The 20153-nt window shown below is 38.3% G+C and overlaps 1 protein-coding gene across 1 annotated transcript in view; it reads right to left on the minus strand.

Annotated features, from left to right (window-relative positions):
* Nucleotides 1–1210: 1210 nt before the first annotated feature.
* SLC1A7 (solute carrier family 1 member 7) overlaps nucleotides 1211–20153 on the minus strand; it is a gene marked incomplete at its 3' end in the record, with an annotated part of 56433 nt that continues 37490 nt past the window's right edge. The window contains exons 8-11 of the mRNA XM_082484415.1: nucleotides 10819–11013; nucleotides 7554–7688; nucleotides 3549–3648; nucleotides 1211–1447 (exon numbers count right to left, since the gene is read on the minus strand). Of these exons, the coding sequence (XP_082340541.1) occupies nucleotides 1211–1447; nucleotides 3549–3648; nucleotides 7554–7688; nucleotides 10819–11013 (667 nt within the window). The remainder of the gene's footprint in view (nucleotides 1448–3548; nucleotides 3649–7553; nucleotides 7689–10818; nucleotides 11014–20153) is intronic.

Raw genomic sequence — 20153 nt, forward strand, 5'->3', positions numbered from 1 at the left:
CAGCTTTTCAAAAGGTCTTCTTACTTCCACTCTCCATTTTGGCAGAGAAATATGAAGACACTAATAGTAGAAGTAGACAGACAGCCTGGTTTTGAAACGGCAGGTTTATTAAAAATGTTCTCTATCACAAACATTGGAAACATACTCAGCAGATTTTATTGTAACTGAAAGATTCAGTAGATAGTGGAATGGGAGTACCTGTCAATGTAGATTAACCACTGAATTGTGAGAAATAACAGGCCAGTTTCCACAGCAAACTCCTCACAAAACCCCAATATTACACAGCATCATTGGGTTCCAGTTTGTGTTCAGTCTGCCCTTAGGACGAAGTGTATGGTTCAAGAGCTTGAGCTTTGGGTTTATACATATTTACAGTAGAACAGCCTACAGATTACAGGAGGAGACACATTAGCACCAGTGCTTATGGATTAGGGCTCACATCGCCTCTGCCACTGCATGTGCATGGTACTGACTCTACTAAAGAGTTAGGTTAAAAAAAGGTTAATAAATCTGGCACTTGGAAGGCAAACTGTGCTCTGCAGTGATCTAGGAATTCTTTGCATTATGTATCACACTTGAATGCCTGTCTCCGAAGGCTGCCCATCAGAATTGCCTTAATACACTTTGTTGCAAAAATGCATGCTTTGCTTCACCTTTGCTTGAAGTGTTATTTAGTAATATTTGTAACCCCTTGAGATCAGGAAATCAGTGTGATTTTCTTACTGCTGTTCTATAACTAAGCACAAACTCTATATTTAGCAAATATTAGACAAAATTAGTATATTTAGCAGTTTTGGTGAAACATTTTCACATAGCAAAAAATCTACATAAATACAGTGTTCAGAATTACTGAAATTCACAAAAAAAAAGGCTTTGGTTAGAAAATCAAAAAGGGTCAAATAAAAAAAACTTAAAAAAAAGAAGCCAAAGGAGTGTCAAATGCTATATTGGAGTCAGATGAGTGCAGAACGAAACAGTAGTTGTCCATTAGTTAATTTTTCAGTATTAAAATCTTCCACCTAAAGAAGTCCGTGTCTCTTGCAAGCTGTGTGCCTTTCCTGACGTTCACAGCTGGTCTCCTAGCTCCAGTACAAGCAGGGTGGCAATAATTCCACATTTTCCTGTTCAAGGCAAGGAGTCCCTCTTCCAGCTGTGAGGTAGAGATTGGGCATCAGGTCCCTGGGGTATGAGATACCACTGAGTGTAGCAGTTACACATTTGTTTCTAGTTCATTTATTTCAATAGTGCAGTGGTCTTTACTGTTGGATTTCTTAGTATGATTCTCCACTGGACTTTCTTCTTGCTCCACTTGTACAGGTATGTGGTGCTGAAACCCTTTTACTGTTTCTGGTCCACGAGATTCATTCATGGTCTTCACACAGCCATTTCTCTGGTAAGCCACAATCTGATGGATGTTAATAGGCTTAGTTTCACAGATCAGTGGCACCTATGTGAAAAGCATTAAGATTTGGAATACTGCCACTATTTGCTGTATACAACAGCAACAGGAACTTTTACTTTGAAAGCCTGTGGTCTGCTTGACATTCACCAGGATTATCTAGGGCCTACAAAGACTTCCAGGACCTCTTTCTCATATACGCTAAAGCATCTTTGCACCATCTGGATAAAGTGAAGGTGTCTCTAAGTATGTAAAACTACAAATTCTATCACAACTCTAATTTGACTTACACCCATGGTGCTAACGTCTTGCATCAGTAAAGCAATATTAGTAGGGTAAATAAAGACTAGAATTTCAGGGCTAAGTTTGAAAGATAGGGACTCTCAATAACCAGTATGCTTGAGCTTTGGGCAGTGCTTGTTCTTGAGGGCAATTACATAGCCCAGTAAGTATTTGTTTTCTTCTGCCTTTCATCTAACCCAATAAACTAACACCTGTCTTTTCAGTTTGCACTATTTCAAAAGAAATAGAGGATTTCATTAACTGATTCATAAGTTAAATATTGAAGTGTCCTTTAAATCAAACCAGAAGTTCTGATGGGGAAAATAAGACGTAAATACTGGCAGAGAAAAGAGGTGGGCTTGCAGCTGAGAAAATTTGGCCTTTGGGTATACATTACTAACACCACAAATTATGTAGCCAAAACGTGTGGCAGACTAATGATATATTTTAATACAATTATAGAGCACGATGCAAAGAAAAATCTCATCACAGATGACTAAGTAATCCCTTAGGAGGGATTTTATATTCTTGAAACATCTCTTCTTGAGTTCTGACCGAGTTCTAAATACAGCAATGAAATGTCAGGAGGCCTGTGTTATGCAGGAACTCAAGCTTCACTTCTGGCTTTTTAACGGATGACATACCTTACCATCAGGTTGTATGTTTAGGCTTTTGTAGCTAGCTATATGTGTAGCCCATATATTCAGGCCTAATCCTGTCATCAGTAATTACTGCAGGTGCTAAGTACCTCGAAGGATACGGCCTGTCTTTCTATATAAAACTTAAAAGAGCAGGAATTTTAAATGCATTTTGCAGGAAGGCATGAGAATGGGATTTACCAGAAAGACAAAAATGGGAGAAATAATAATAGAAATAAAACTTTGCTATTAATACCATTGCTCTTTGTAGAATACTATAAATGATGCACAGAAATGAAACACGCCCTCTGAAAATCAGTCCTGATAAAGAAACTTTTCTGCATAAACTATTCTGTCTTTGTGGAAGAAAGGTAGTGAGAGTCTGCCATGAGCTGAAATGGTTGGAGATTAGCACCTCCAAGAATGATAGACTCATGGAATTAGGAATCTCCTTTGTCAAGGATTTGAAGGAAGAGCGTGAGAAGTAGTTCCTGGTGTAAGGAAAGACTGAATGATGCATGACAAGGGGGAAAGAAAAAAAACATAGGAGTGGAGGGAGACAGGGGCAGAATACAGAGGTATGAGTGGTGTATGGAATAAGATATAGAGAGGGAAAAGCAAAGATGTAAGGAGGGACATATACTAAATATAGAAGGCATGAAGATGCCTGAGAATGAAGTCAAGAATAGAGCAATGTGCTTGTGATAGTCCAGAAAGGAAATTATTCCAACAGTGGCTTCAGACAGAAGCTTGAAACAGGGTAGTTTCTTTTGTTGTGGGCTTATTGATTATGCATATACACACTCATAGATACCTTTACCTCCCCCTACACACAAATACTCAAGGACATTTGTGACCCTGCTCTGTTGCTGGTCACATTTTTAGAAGAAGGATGACTTACTGGCCAGTCAGGACTTGGGTACCGAGTGCAAGACTCACAGTTCCAGCAACTCAAGCATTTGCAGGACAGTGCAGCTGCTTTTCCTGCTCCTATCCACAGTGTGTCAGACAGCTCGCTGGCAAGATTTGAATTTGAGTAGGTTTTTGCATGCCCTCATGGAAAAGGACTCCTCCACCCCATCTGGCTAAACAGCACATTGCCCAATTCTGTCCTCCCTCTGAAACACCTTTTATAAACAAGATGAAACAAATTTGGGAGGCTGAGAGCTCACGGATTCTTTGCCGTAATACGGCACACGCTGGCACACCCTGGGATATGGCATTGTTACCTCATCACCGTCCTTGATAAACTCCTTCCGGCAGATGTGGGCCATGATCCCAGCAGCCAGCGCGTCTCCCAGGACATTGATCATTGTTCTAAACCTGTCTCTGGAAAATGAAATAGTAATGGTAGGTTGTTGGCTCTTTGGGTACGTTCCTATGCCTTCATCACTACAGTAATTATAACTGAGGGTGAGGGTTGTTTTTTTTTTAGCTAACAAGTTTAGAAATGGTGGTAAGGAGTTTGACACAGGGCAGCCACTAGTTACTGAGCAGCTCAGTTGGGTTTTCCAGCCTTTTCTGAGCTTAGTGTGCTGTGCTGCCACATACTTTAATTTGTGACTGAGCTAACCAGAGCAGCTACCCTATACATGCAAGCTGATTCAGCACTAAAAAGGTTTAACACAGCAGATCAAGTCTGCATTTATGTCCGAGTTTTCATGTTAAGGTCCAGTATTATGGTCTTATTTGGGGTCTGGTGCTGCAAATGTCTTAATTCAATAAAAGTAAAGGGCAGCCAGTACAACCAATAACTTACATTAGTTATCAAGGTCCCAATCTCAGCAACCAACGTGCTATTTAACAAGATTATTGCATTGGTAGAATGTGCAGAATAAAATCAAAATTATTCAGAAGATTGCGAAATAACTACACTTACAGGCACTGACCATATTTAAATCATATTCATTTCTGAAAAAGCTGTGGTTGCTATGGCTACCAGTGGCTCTTAAAGATTCTTCCATTTCAGTTATCATCTTTTCCAGTTTAAAATTGTATGCTTGACAGTACTTTGTATATATACAGTTTCACTATTCTTCATTTATTAATTTATGGGATCGTTTATTCCCTGTTTATATCTTCTACCCACTGTCTGAAAAATAAATCTATTAAAATACACACTGTAAATACACAAAAGTAAGCAGTTGTCATAGACGAGTATTACACTTGAAACAGCTTGGAATCTATTAGTTAAAATTGATGAGATTTCAAATAGATGATATAGCTTTTAAGTCTGAAATATATCACGTCTTTTCCAAGAAAAACCTACACATCTGAAAACTGTATCATATTAGTAACTTAATTTATAAATTTGGGTTATAAAATGGAGGTTCAGGAATCTCCAGATGTTTGGCTTATTAAAGTCAGTGACGGTCCAATATCAACACTGCCCAGATTTCTGATCCTGTATCTTAATATAGAAAAGAATTGAAACTGTGTGCAGATTTTTTTTCAGATACTTAAGGCATGTACTCCGTGCATGCAAATGTTTATGTAGTTATTTGCCTAATTAACATGAAAGTTCCTGCCTGAAAGGTTACTTGCGTGCGCAATTACCCAAATTGTACATGCAATTGCAAGTAACTTCAGCAATAAAATTCCAAAGCCTGCACCTAGATGTGGTTGTTGACTCCAGGACCCAGTCCTAACACTTGTTTGCCGAATCCATTTTTAAAAATTCCTGCTGCTCTGATTTTGGGTTTTGCCTTAAGGAAAATTCCCACAAGAATATGTTAAGCAGGGAAAATGCTGTTACAGCACATACTGATAGATGTTCCCATTACACATGGAATTTTTTTTTTCTTGGTTGATCATCAAAGTTTGATTCTTGGAAAGATATTCTGGGCTATTAATTTTGGATTGTGCAAAGAGTCAGCTATGGTAGAGAAGAAGCTGTACTAGCAGAGCTCAAGAGTTTGTACTCCCTTTTGGGTTGTGATTAGCATCTCTTCTGAAGACAGGATTTTTCTGAGGAAACAGTGCACCACACTGAAACTCTTAAGAAAGCAGATTGCCTGGCACGTTGTTTGACCAGTTCTAGTCCACATTTCTGTGTGTGTGGAGTAGTTTGCACTACGCATGAGTAGAACCACACTGCACATCACTGACATTTCACCAGTAAGAGGCCGACCTGCTGCTAGTGGCATTTCTTTCAGTGCAAACACGTGCATCAGGTGTTGCAGTTGTATTTCAGCTTTAGATGATATTATTAAAGATGTAAAACTTTTACCTCGTGTTTAATAAATTAGCTGAGAAATGTTTTTATTTTCTTCTTTATGTCTCTAGGTACTAGCTAAAGGTATGAAGTTCACATACATGTTATGGCTACCTAAATGAGTTGTAATACCTGCAGTGCATTGTAATGGGTATTTCAGTCTCGTGAGATCATCTAACCAGCCTTCTTTAAGCATTCTTCATACTCCAGTGCTTCCAAAACTAATATTGAAAATATTCATCATGTCAACCATGTTGACACTTTGCATCTGCAGGCTCTTGAAACTACCAAGTGCCGAAATACAGAAATATACTTTTTGTGTTAAAAGTCCTCTGCAAAAGACAGAAAATTGGGTCTGTTCCTTGCTCACGTTTTAATACCACCTGGAATTATAGCCTGAAAAAGTTTTTTGCCTGTTGTTTTGAAAAGTTTTGTAAGACAAAAAGTAGCTTAATTCCCATATATGCTGGAAGACTTACTGGAAAAACAATGAAATGTTGATGTTGCAAGAACTGGGCAAAAACTGAGCAATATAGAGGGAAAAGGCTTTTGTGATACAACTTAAAATGCTTTGATTTTGTTGTGCTTCATTAACTACTGAGCTTCAGTGACTAGCCTTAGAAAGGCTGCTTTATCAAAATCTGAACTGCCATTCCCAAGTTTAGGTGCCCACAGCAGGTATTATTTATCCTTCTCAGAAGAATATTCCTGGTATTCCTAAAATAAAATATGTCTTAAAATATGCATACAACACAACACTCATGACTCCTATCATCACCAATAATAATAATAATAATCATCATCATCTATTACACTGAACAGGAAAGCAAATAATTTCTTCTCACAATTCTTTGTACAAAATAATATTAGTGGCTTAAAATTGAATAAAATAGGATATATAACAGAATGGACTTATACCACATTTTTACCCAGAACCTTGATGTAATGAAACTCCACTGTATTAATGGAGATATATTTTATATAGATTAAATAAAAATTAATTTGGACTCTTTCCTTGTGGTTGCATACATTACTTACGTAGTTAATTGAAATGCCAATGAGCTAGGGACCAGTATTTTACGATTCACCTTCCTAGACTATTCAAAATATTTTGATTGATTTATGGACATTTATGTAAAAGTTAAGAGTTTAAATAAACCACTTCTTATGAATTTTTAAAGTGGCTCTTCTCATGGGTGACACGAATCTCTTTTATTCTGAGCATGTTAAGTTTTAGCTTCTGCGTCTGCTGTTAAATCCTCAGTGATTAGTGATGCAGCAAAGAAACCTCTCTACAGAATGGCTGCGCTTGCAAAACCTCCATGTAGGAGGCTACAAATTGCTGCTTCCGATTTAACACTGAAATCGGAAACAGCAGAATTGTATCAGGATCTGTGATAAAAAGATAAAAAATTCATCCTAATGCAGTGCATTGCAAGTATTACATTCAGGTTGACTATGTCATGGTTTACACTGAAATCGGAAACAGCAGAATTGTATCAGGATCTGTGATAAAAAGATAAAAAATTCATCCTAATGCAGTGCATTGCAAGTATTACATTCAGGTTGACTATGTCATGGTTCTAGTTAGAGTAGTAGTAGTTATATACACCTGTGATCTGACTTCAGGTCGTTACTTAGGTCTATTTCTTCATCCTCGTTCCCTGTGACTGTGAAGAACAATTGATCATTGTCCTTTTCAGGACAATCTTCTCTGTACCAGAAACTGCTGTGGTAACCTCTTTCATCCTGCTCTGGTTTTAGACTAAATGAAGACTGCTTCTTCAGCCTTTCCATGTAGGTCATATTGTCCAATTCTCATCTATACTCTCCCATTTGTTTATGTCTTTTTTAAATATAATGCCTGCTTCGGCAGAGTATTTAATCAATAGCACCATTTAAAGCAAAATAATTACTTCCCATGCCTTTTATATATATTTGCATTACTTCACCCCTGGAGACCATTTGCCTTTTTAGCAATGTTGCCATACTGGAAACCTCAAAACTTAAAGTCACTTACAGTGCCCAGTCGACGGCAATTATCAATGTGATGTCATCTGTTGGGAGCCCAACCGAGGTCAGAACAATGACCATTGTCACCAAGCCAGCTTGCGGGATACCTGCAGCACCTATGCTTGCAGCTGTTGCTGTGATACTTTAACAAAGAAAGAAAGGAATAAGCTTTACCAGTGATGGGTTGCTCTGCAAGAAACCGTGTTTCTACAGGAGCTTTCCTAAACCATAATCCTTCTCACACACGCCTCACAGAAGTGTCAGTGTTTTGTGGACAGAAGCCAGGTCAGAGAACAAGAACAAGCCAAACTGTCTGCCCAGTGCTAAATTCTCACCCTCTACCTTTGCAGCCTTGGCGCTGGTGGGTCAGTTTGATGTTATCTCTTAAAATTACAAGTGCAGAGAAAGGGGGGCAGCCAGGCTGTGGGCTTCTCTGAGTTACGTCAGCTTCTCATGGGCCAGGGCACCACTCAGCACTGTGTGCCAGGAATCTGCCAGCACTCCTCATTGCTGCTTCACCCTTGGCAGCAGAGCCCCCAGCAGACATCTCTGAGTCATCATCGGCAGTTCCTGTGCCAGGCAAATCCATGGCTGGCTGCAACGAGGGCCTTTAATGTCAATCCATCACAAAGAAGCTAGGCCAAGGGTAAAGAGGCTGGGCCAAGGGTGAAGTCCTTGCATAGCACATAGCTTTGCATGCTTGGATCTAAATATGAAGCAAGCATGAATGGGACTGTACCTCTTCGGTTTCTGGAAAGTATTTTTACTTGACCTTCACACCAATTTTTCAGCCAGGCAAGCAGAAATGAATGTGAGACCAGGGCAGGAGTGGACCTGGCAGGCTTAACATTTTTTTCATAATGCTATTTTTAGAGGAGGGATTTAGTTCCTTTTTCCAGGAGCAAAAGTGACCGGATATGTTCATTTCCACCCATCTGGCCACTTCCAAGAGCCAGGCCATCCAGAAGAAAGACAAAAAACGAATGTAAAAGGATGACATAAAGCATATACACTGATAATCCACTGCATTCATCAATCTAGAATTTCAGAGCTTTTTGCAAGCAGTTAAGTCTCATCAACCTCCTATGATGGAAAATGAAGGTAACAGTATTCACCCATATGGAAATTGAGACACACAGATATCCCATATCTTTCTCACAGCTGTACAGTGTACCAGTAGAGCAGCATCAATATTCATAACTAGAGCCCTTTCCTGCAATAAAAAAATACATTTGCATGTGGGTGTGATGGGGAACAAGAAAGATTTAAAACTACGTTTTCAAAAGTTAGCTTTTATAGCATCCTAGTAGCATTCTAATAGGCAGAGTATAGATAGAAAGGAAAGGGCAGAAGCTCAGTAGTTGAATAAGAGATAAATATAATGAACATTAAAAGGTTCTCCAGTTAGTGCTCTAAACTGGCTTACTGATTGGGTCTGCTTCTGCCTCCTAAAACACTTCAGGCCACAAGGTTTCATAACTTAACTGGGAGCAAGTACAGGAATGTTTAACTAAGATTGTACAGGCAAGATCATCTGCTATTCCACTGATTTTTTACCTTAGTGTAGATGTTTCTTCCTGTAATATGCTCAGTTGATGGGAATTGGATCTTTACTCTCTTTTCTGCTACATCTAGGTTTCCATAATCACATTGACATAAACTGTCAAGCTGGATTTTACAGATTACGAGCAAAGTAGACTGATTATGTTTCTAACATTTTTTCCCATCTGGCAAAAATATCCTGGAACTTGGAAATATTTGAATTTCAGATCTCCAGATCCTAAAGTATAAAGATCTGGGGCAGTTTTATCCCATAGAATAGAGTTAGAATTCGGCTTCAGATATTCAAGGTACGGAATACACTGTGATTTCCTATTTATCCCCTTCTTTTGTAAATCAGTCTTCTTATTTCTTTTCCTTTATTGGATTTTTCCAATCTTCATTTGTATTTTCCTTCTACTGTCTTTGCTTCTGTCTGGCTCTTATGTACTAGCACTTAATATGGGGAGTGAAAATAAAGAGATAAAATAGGGTTCTGCTGAGAGAAAGTTAGAACTTACCTACTATCCATTTACCACTACCCTCTTTCTCCTTAATTTTTTCAAGTTACCATTCTCTACTTCAAGATGTATGTAATGTCTGCCCATGCTCTGGACCACATTCTAAAAACGCCCCAAATTCAAAATCACAAAAGACTAAATTTTAGCATAGGGTCATTCCAATAATTTTCAGAGAGAGAGAGCCTGAAGCATGAGCTTACAAGGGCACAATTTATTTCTTCTGCTTCCAGTCTAACCAGATCTTGCCAGAAGCCCATTAGCAAACCCCAGCTGTCATCTGCAGGTTAGTTTCAGGACTCTCCTCCTCTTGTCATGAAGGTTTTCAAGCCCAGCAGAAGATGGGCAAGGCCCAGCAGTGTAAATGGGACAGTGATGAGGTCACTGGGTGGGTAGGTAAGCAGACCTCAAATATATTGCACAAGGCTCTGACTATGAGGAATGTTTTTCTAATCATTTGTTCCCTGCTGGAAACCTGCAGGTTTCAGTCCCTGAGGCATACTTTGGCAGCCACTGGAGTAATTCTGGCAGCAATTGTTCAGCTGGCTTTTCTAGTCTTTTGGATCCATTACAGACCTTTCAAGGATGGAGTATGCAGCAAGAGCACTCTACCCACTGAGAGCATGGTTGTTTATGAAGTTTTCTGCTTTAATAAGCAGCAGAAAATATCTGAGTCATATGACACCTTGATGAAAACCTGCCCTGATAGTAGCATCTATCCTTCCCCATTCCCCTGCTCCTCCAAAGTCTGACAAAGAGCTTCCTAAAACACACACTATTCCCTGTTAACTGATATAGGACTTCTAGTTTTGCCTTTTTTTAACCATTTCCTCTCATGTAAAGATGCAAGACGGAGTTAAAGTTGAACACAATTATGACATTTAAAGTAGTCTTAAACACCAATAATAATAGTAAAATATTCCAATCCTAGTAAATGATCAATGGGTTGCCTAAAAGTAAAAATTAGACAGTTATTCTCAAACAGAAATATGTTTCCCGGTGTCCAGATGCTCCTATTGAATGGTACCAGTACAATTTCCCTTTGTACAGTCCCTGATCTCCACATTACTTAAAAATAACCATCCTATGAGGAATGAATCCTTTGATAATAGCAAAAATGACTTTTGTTTTGAACATTGCTACATACAAGAATGTTACGAGTGTCAGACTCAACAAGACAAACAAACTGCAGCATGTGGAATTTGAGGTTTATACCTTATAGTAATAATCTGCCCAAAGTCCAGCTCATAGTTGTTTACTTGCGCAATAAAGATGGCAGCCACTGCCTCATAGAGTGCTGTCCCATCCATGTTGATGGTGGCTCCCACAGGCAGCACAAACCTTGCAATCCTCCTGTCCACATGGTTATTCTCCAACAAGCACTTGAAAGTGATAGGCAGTGTGGCTGAGCTGCAAAACAGCAGACAGAAGCACACATTGAATTATTTTTATTTCCGGGGCATAGAAGGAATTGCAGCAAACCTCCTCCAGGCAGGATAAATTTTGCACTAACCATGTGAGCGCTGCTTCTCATTCCTTGGTCTGCATGTGTAACTCACTCCTTTGCTTGAGGGGGAATAAAGACAGTTACGTGTATAAATGGTAGAGTTAGTGCAAATTTTGCTTCCCCAAAATTAAAAATTACTTTCTCTCTTTCCCTCCTTCTTAAGTGAAGCATCAGAAATCCCGCAGAGGCAGTGTTGTACACTCAGATGCAAGACAGGGGAAACACCCTGTGCAGCAGAACACTGTTGTGCACTCATGGTTTCTAAAAAAGGTTCCTTCTAGGCCTTCTGAAACAGAAAGCCATTTTTAAACAGCAAGAGTAACCGTAAACCAAGGAAAGGTATAAAGTAAGAAGGGCTCTTAACTCACTGTAAGGAAATGCTATATGAATGCCCTTAGGGGGCAGTTCTCACTGCATATTGACAGCATTTAGACGACCAGCTTAGGTAATGAATTACAATGGTAGCGAGAGCTTACAAGAGATTGGAATGCTGCTTGGGTTAAACTCTAAAACATCCCAGTGGGCAACAGCTCTGACCAAGAAACTACTGCTCCTTTTGCCACAGAATCATTAATGCATACATAAGCAATTTCTTATTTCTGCAAGGGGTTAGGCAAAGATCTTATCAACAGCATGCCTGAAAAGAAAAGCTACAGACCAAGCTCCTGTACTCAGGAATATACAATCTCATTTTCTCTCTGGGACAGATCTGACCGCGTCCCTTGTGTAAACATATAACAATCACATAATTGCAGGTCATATAATAATGCGTACGTATGTAAATGAGATATAAACATGTATATGTGTGGAATGGTATGGAATAGAGTGGAATGGTATAAGACTATTTGACAGGTATTCATTTTAAAATTAGCTTGACCCCTTCCATACTTTAAACCTTGATTTCATACTCTCTAAAAAAAATCCCTGATTTTTTGTTTTCATTAACTGAGACAATTAATTAAATATTATCTGGTCATAAATGTCCTCATTTTCAATAAGATGCATGCATTTTTAAATAGCAAAACACCTAAACATGTTTTTCTTTATATTTTATCAGCCTGTTTGTAACATTCTGCATTTTACCATACAGTGTCATATTCACTAATATGTCACGAGTAATCAAACTTCATTCAAGTGAGTGAGGGGGTATTGTTTATGGCACATCAGTTTGTATGGAAAATAAGTAATACCGCTGAAGAAAATATACAAATGGCAAAATATTATCCTTGTTATGATACTCATTTTAATATACTGCTCAGTATCTGGGATTATTTAAATAGATGTAAAATAGCAAACTCCTTCAAAATTATTCCAAAGTCGCCTCTTTAAAGAGATAAGTAATTATAGGGGAAATATTGGTATCATGATACTACGGTCTTTAATGTTCTTTTCTATTGTGATCTACATGCCCTGAATCATGAAAATAGGCATCTTTCCACTAGTTTGGGCAGTTCAGATTGCTCAGTTGCTGTGTGTTGTGAGCCTCACATCAGCGATGTGGTTCTGATATCTAAATCTTATAATGACCATTATCTGTTCTTAATGGAAGATAACACATTTGATCCACAAATTCTTTTTCAGTCATTACATGTGACCTACAAAATCACAGAGAGATTTTGAAAGCTCTGAAATCATAACCCCAAGTTTGCAGGAATGCACTAGTAAAATGTTTCCATGAGTAGGAGTTGTCATTTTGTATTTGTACAAGCTGTTGTTTGAGGAAGTAACAGTGTTTGGAAAGGAAAAGCAGCTTCCTGCAATAGAAAAACAAAAGAAAAAAGACAAGTCTATGCTTTCATTATGACATCTCTATTTTCTATAACCTTATGAAGTCTGACTGGTGAATGATTTACTACAGTCTGGCAGTCACTGCCACGAAAATCTGGACAAAAGTAATTCTTTAAATATGCAAATAAAATGAAAGGTCAGGGAAGCAATGGAAATCTGAGTACCTCAAGTAACTGGGGTATATCCAACTTTTTCATTCTGTCAGTTCTAATATTTAATTAATATCTATTTTGAAAAACAAATATAGCAAAGCATAACCCCCCAAAATACACATCAGAAGTCATTTCACTCTTGGGCATGCCTATAATTTTTCACAAATTCATTTGTGAATGACTGAAATTGTCTATGTCTTGTTTACCATAAAGCATTCATAAAATAAAAAGGGGAGGCTGGGGCTCCCAGATTGGGAACTGAAACCCCTGGTGTAGCTGTAACTGGGAGCAGACCACCACAGGAACAATTCTAGATGTTCTTAATCATGGACACAGCCAGGAAGCAATTACTAAACTTACTATTCATTGTCTCCGTTCCCTGCAGCAACTTCTGTTGTGGAGGGTTACTTGTTTTTAAAGACAGTCTTTCTTTGGTCATTTGGCTTTTTTGTAACAAAACCCTGTCTAATTCCTTTGTGGGAAGAAGAGGAAAAAAAGGCAATCTTACAAGTCCTTTTACACCTTGCCCACATTTTGACATACCAGAATTTTAAACCTAAATGTCTTCCTGTTCTGAGGGCAGAGAGCTGAGATGTGAAATATACAAATTTTAACTGACTGACATCTTCTCATTTGGTTGAGTTGTGACAAAGATTGTGAAAAACAATCCCATAATACCAATGGTACAACCAGCAAAATATGTATCTATTTCCACTGTTGTAAACAGAATGTATGACACCGGTTTTGCAAGAATTCAACTTTTAAACTTGTGCCTTATCTCATAGAGACTCAGCTGCTTCTTTCATTTGAATTTCGTGCTGTTAGAAGTAAAATTTCTAGGGCACATAACTAGACATTGGGTTTGTTGCTTATTAAATATTATAATAAAAAAGAAAACGGGCAGAATATAAGTGCAATGATGATGAAAAACATTGTGCAAGATTTTGAAAGGAAGCAAATTTTCAGGTCAGAGTTTCTAGCACCTTCCTAGCACAGGTAACTACTACATACAGTCTCACTCAAATTTATGACACCACATCTTAGAGCTAGTAGACTATCTGTCCTAACTATTCCTATTGAAAGGCTTTCCAGAATTCACTTTTCAGATGAGAAATTTAATTTATGACCTAGATGTACTCTTTTCAATTTACATTAAATTTGCTTTCACGTGCTTTATGCATTTCTCCTTGCACAAATCAGTCCAACTGTTACAACACTTATTGTTAGAAATCAGTTTTGTCCCCTCTCAGCCAGGATTGACTCAGTTAGACTTTTAAAGTATTCTCTTACGAGATTGCTACGTTACATCCCTGATTACCCTTTCAGCACCTGTTTCAATCTGAATGAACTTTTCCTGAATACAGGTGACAAAAGTTATGTGGAGTATCCAAGGAGAGGTTGTCTTGTTCAATGATGGTTCATTTTTGCTCATAATGTATCATCTGGCACATATCAGAAAATATGTGTCTTTGGCTGTTGGTGTCTTACAAGTGGCAAAGTAAAAAAAAAATGTTCCTACTGTCATTTTTTAGTTATATTAATACATAATTTCAATGGCTGAAGAAAAAACATTCTCAAATAAATACTTTAATTTGTCTTTCCAGTTAAACTAGGTGAAGTTTGTTTTCTTGAAAGCTGCTTTATCTAACGTTAAACAGTGGAGCAGTAACACGAAAGCCTGACATGTAACATTTATTAGGAGGAAAGAATACTCTAAAGCACTGATCTTATCTGTTAAGTCTTTTAAAAACTGTCTGAAAGCTTTCAGCTAAGAGAAGAGGTATCTTCTCCCAGCACTAACTCTAACAATTAAAAATACAGTTTTAGAGTCTTATCTCAATTTTGGGATCAAACGCTGCAGCTGCAGAGAATGAGCATAAGCTAAGGCTGGATCAGGCCAAGCTCTTACTAGTGTGAGCCACAAAGACAGCTAGTCACCGTGGAAGAACAGCTGTTCAGCCTGCTCTGTTTATCTTATCATTTAAATGCATTTTGATATTTGCTCCAAAATATCAACAAACTGATCTCATCTCCTTTTTGCTAAATCTGCCTTTAATTTACACTGTGCAATAGCCAAGATCTTAGTGTTTCATAAGCAGCAAAAGCCTTGAAAAACTCATGTTTTATCGTTTGTCTTCAGAGAAGATGAAAATTGCTTCTTTTGATGGGATGTACCACTGAGAAGATGCTGCTTTAATTCACTAATGATATGGAAAGATGACCTAGAAAACTAAAATTCCCTCATGCTATTGGAATGAGGAAAGCTAAAATCAAGAAGAATTTTGCCTGTAGGCCAAATACTGCTTTTTCAATACAGTAAGAGGTGACAAGACCAGGGACGATGTGAGGGGAAGAAAGCTGCAAGTCAGAAATCCACCTTGCCTTGCTCTGAACACCACAGAGCAACGCAAGGTGGGCAGTGACTGCATGTACTGTACAATCCTTACTGATGTAGTAAAGAGGAGCTGTGTACGTCGCTATGGATGCCCGTTGCCAAAGCCAGACTGTACTGGGGCCAAGGGTTTGGCTTCAGGGTCTGGCTGGCCAGGTGACTGGTGCGGGGACTTGGTGCTAGTTGTAGGCATTGAGTTCATTGTATCCTAAATGGCGCACCAAAGGAATAAGAGATGTCCGTCTTCTCTGTCCCTCCCTCTCCAGTAATGTCTGTGCAAACCAAAATATTGCTGTGATTGGGATTTCTGGAGAAATGTAAGGGAATTGAGAACGGGTGCAGAACTTTTCACTAACAGGAAATGTGTTGAAATAACGTTCAGATTCAATAAAATCGTTGTAATGAAATGACTGTTTAGTGGCTTTCAGGTTCCCCTGTGTTACATTCTTGGGTTTTGTACATGGTATTGTTTTTGATTCTTGCAGTTTGACTTTTAGCTTAAAAAGATAGCTTTTCACAGGTGCAGACTAGCTGGAATGAACATCAGGACACTGATCTGTGGTTTTCTTTCTATCTTTAGATGTAAACATGAACTGACGCAGAAACATCTGCAAGAAACACATCAGCATGCTTAAAACCAACTCTTTGTTCTCCTCTAAGATGATCTGAAAATCCAATACCCACATTATGAGCGTTACATAATGCCCCTGTGGCAAGCATTATTTAACCAAATACAGATGTGTTGACTGTCAGGAGAAGCATCTCTCCTGTCCAGCCCCAATCATTTGTGCATGTTCTTTTGGCAACAGCTCAGTTATGTGCAATATCCATTCCTTTCAGTGTAACGAAGGTGAAAAGTTCAGCTATCTCTAGACAAGGCACTGCTATTTGAGCAGAAAAACATGAAAAACCATGTTGAGCCTGTGTTGGATTTGCAAAATATACACGCTGGTAAGAAGGGGCAAACAGAGCTAAATCCATCAAACATGTCCAAGCCCCAAATCCAGACGTTCAGAGACTTTTCTCAGGACTCACCTTAACTTTGGCGGCACATTAGCTTCTGACAATAAAGATACTCAGTCTCTTCTGGTAGCAAGTCCTGCTGGGGATTCTTGACAAGCTGTGCTGCCAGCTGGTGCCAGAGCTCTGTTGCCACACTACACCCTCTCTGGGCCTATAAATATGTAATTATTCCTTGCACAGTGGAAGGGGAGAGAGTGCTATCTTGAGGTACTCGATATGCCCAGGGAAAGGGGCTCTCTCCTGGGAGTTAGAGCCCAGAAGAGTCGAAGTCAGTGCAGGTTTAAGGGAAAGCGGAATTGCCTGTGTATTCTCTCACATCAACTTGGGGTAAGGAAAAGGGGCTGGAGAAAACCTCAAGCGAGTATTGGTTTACCTTGAAGAGACTCAGCAGAGAGACACCTCTCTCTCATCAGTTCTGTAGGTTGAGATTTTTGCTTTATAGCTATGCCTGATGCCTGCCTAGGTCTCCTTACCACGCTGGATTTTGAGGCTTTTTCCGAGAAGCCCAACTCTCCCCATGATGAGTTGAGTTCCTAGATGAACCATGGGCATACTACGTGGTTGAAAGTTGCCAAAAAGCTTTGCAATGATGAGCAATGTGATATGCAGGTCTTCTAAAAGAGCTAGCTCACATTTGCTAGAGAGCATGCATCTTCTTCCCTTATGCTTCTACAAGTAATTTAAAGAAAAAAACCAACAGATCTAAAAATTCTCAAACCAACCAATGTTGGACTTTCTACACCTAGTAATATAACTTAGGCACTCATGTAGAACAGGGGAATCAAACCCCTGCATCCCTTTGTAGATCTAGTTGTGTGTTTTGGTGACTACATATCATGTCTTAATTTTGCTTTATTACTGTGATTGATGAGATTGGCATCAGAACATTTCTAACCTCAAAATATAACACAAGCAGCCTGGACCTGAATATATTATGAACTGCAAAGAGGGCACTTTGTGATTGTAAAGTGGCTTGATATTGTCAGAGCTAGAGACAGAGTAAGGAGATGAGATCCAATGAAGAAACAATGAACTCCCTTGATAGGAATGGGAGATCACTATTTAAAAAAGCACAAGCCCTGAAAGTTTCCAGGCCAGTAAAGGGCTAGTAAATTGGTTAGAAAAATCAAAATGAAATGCTGATGTAAAGTAAGGAAAATTAAGAAAGGTAATGTGTTTTTGAAAATGGTGGAATACGTGCTGATCTTTTAAGTCTTGATTAAACTGCCTTTGATAAAGGGATCTATACTGGTGAAAAAAAATTGTTATTTTTGTTGCATATTAACAGAAAAGAAGAGAAAAGGACAAACTCTTCTGTAGATGTTACAGATAAAATGAGGGACAAAATTTTGTCTTTTTTTTTTCTTAAAAAGAAAAAAATTCAGATGAGATTTTTAAGAAAAATTCTCTTTTTCTAGAAAAAGAAAATTAATGGAATGGAACAGATTAAAAAACCTGAGTTGTCATCAATACAGTTCTTCAGAGACACAATCTTTAGAGGAGCAGTGCAGATAGTCAAGTGTGTCAAATGTGAACCTGACAAGTCTTTTCCAACACTAACATCTTTGAGTGCAACATTAGCATCTTACTTGAATCTGGGGATGTGACGACATCTCAAGCTACAAAATTTTATGTTCTCATAAAAAAGCTTGCCTTAATTATTTAAGTCTCGTTAGAGTTCAAAACACCACCCAGCACGTAATTTTTTCTTTACTTTGTATTTCACAGTATGTTGCTCTTTGTAGGTCATTTTGGAGCAAACTGTTATATATGAAAACACCTTGTAAAATGAAACATAGTGGAAAGCCAATACCTTCAAACTGTATGGAAATAATCAGTCCCTCCCCTCCTTTCTTTCAATTCCTATACATTCCTTCTTCTCTGCACACTCCTGCCCTAACCACTGTACATATATTCATGAGAGACAGACACCTGCATCTGACCTTCCTGCCCCAAATTACCTTGTCAGACCTCACTAGAAGTATAATGAGCCTAATCAGGCCAATGGGCTGGGCATAAAAGTTTTAGCCTTCTTTTAGACTTTCTTTTAGACTTCTCTTTTTTATTGCCCCTTCAGTAAAACAGAGATTATTTCTCTTTTAGCATTGACGTTAATTACCACATTGCAAAGTAATGTTTTGTAACAAAAAAAAAGTTTTGCAGAAGATTATAGCAAAAATGAATGACATCAACTAATCTGAGTTCAGGGAAGTTATGTTGTTACTTCTCCATGTATTTATTTACTTAGATAATTCACAGAAGAGTTCCAGATTTCTGCAAGACTCACACAATTATTTATCCGTGATGATGCCCTATGGAAAGCCACATGCGCTGATTACATAATGGCCCTTATTAGACTATTAAAAAGAAGTTATTTAAATCAATATTTATTTGACTGCTTTCCCAGAACTTTTTATCTGTATGTCATTCCCGCCTTTTCCTTCTGTAATCCTACCAATTAAAAATGAACTTAATTTCTAAGTGGGTCACTCCATTGTAGGAGAGATTACATGAATTATTCCTCAAGGAGTTTGGGAAATTGTGGAGAAAAGTAAGATTAGAGGCAAAAGGTATAAGAAGCTGGTACAATACTATTGCCTGAAATGATACATTAGTAATCAGAGCTCAATTTATTATAGAAATTATTATAAAATGGAAGAAAGAATCAGTATTTAAGTATAACTAGATGAAGTACTCCTCAGTCATTATTGTTAATTAGAATAAATACTTTGGGGTTAACAAAACCTTTTCATTTTTCATTATTATATAAACAGACATTCCCAATTTATCATTGATTTTTATAGAATCTTAGAATGGTTTAGGTTGGAAAGGGCCTTGAAGATCATCGAGTTCCAACCCCCCTGCCATAGGCAGGGACACCTCCCACTAGACCAGGTTGCCCAAGGCCACGTCCAGCCTGGCCTTGAACACCTCCAGGGATGGGGCCTCAACAACCTCTCTGGGCAACCTGTTCCAGTGAATTTTCTACTAATTACTAATTTTAAGTCTCAATTAGGTAGATGAAGGTAGCTGTCACTAGCTGTTGTAATTTCAAAATCTGGATAAGAATTTAGTATTTTTCAGTCTCTCTGTAAAGTAACAGTAATAACTTTAAAAAGCAAAAAGCAAAAATGAGATAAAATTAAGGTATCTTTTCCTTTCTTTAGCCCTCTTCCTACCTGCTCTCTTTACTTCCGAGTAACAAGCCTCCAGCCACAGCTGCCATGAAACTGTGTTTTCATTATATTGGCTACAGGGAAATTTTATTTTAGTTGTCTTTCTTGTCTACACTCCATGCAAGTAAATTTCAGCCCTCTCAAGCACTTCTCATGCACCAGTTTAGCCATGTTGGGAGTCATTTTCATAACCAGTTCACGAGCTGTTTCCCATTTTCACTGTACCTTTGTTCAGCTATGGTTAAACTCATTGTACTTCCTCCCTAAAAGGATGCAAAACATATTATTCCTTGAGCAGAACAGCTAAATAATTTCCCAGTGCTGGACAATAGCTTGCAACCACAGCCTCTTTGTAATGTACCAAGAAATAAAGACTAAGATGAGTAGAAAGCGTAAAATGTTTCCATATGACTGAACTAGGAGGTTCTCCACTAATACCAAAAATGAAGTCTGGACAAAGTGTGTGCCCCTTATATATATTAACTTTGTAGAAGCACAATGTTTGTTTTTAT

This window comes from Vanellus vanellus, assembly GCF_965231255.1.
Source record: "Vanellus vanellus genome assembly, chromosome: 5".
In the NCBI taxonomy this organism is placed as follows: Eukaryota; Metazoa; Chordata; class Aves; order Charadriiformes; family Charadriidae; genus Vanellus; species Vanellus vanellus.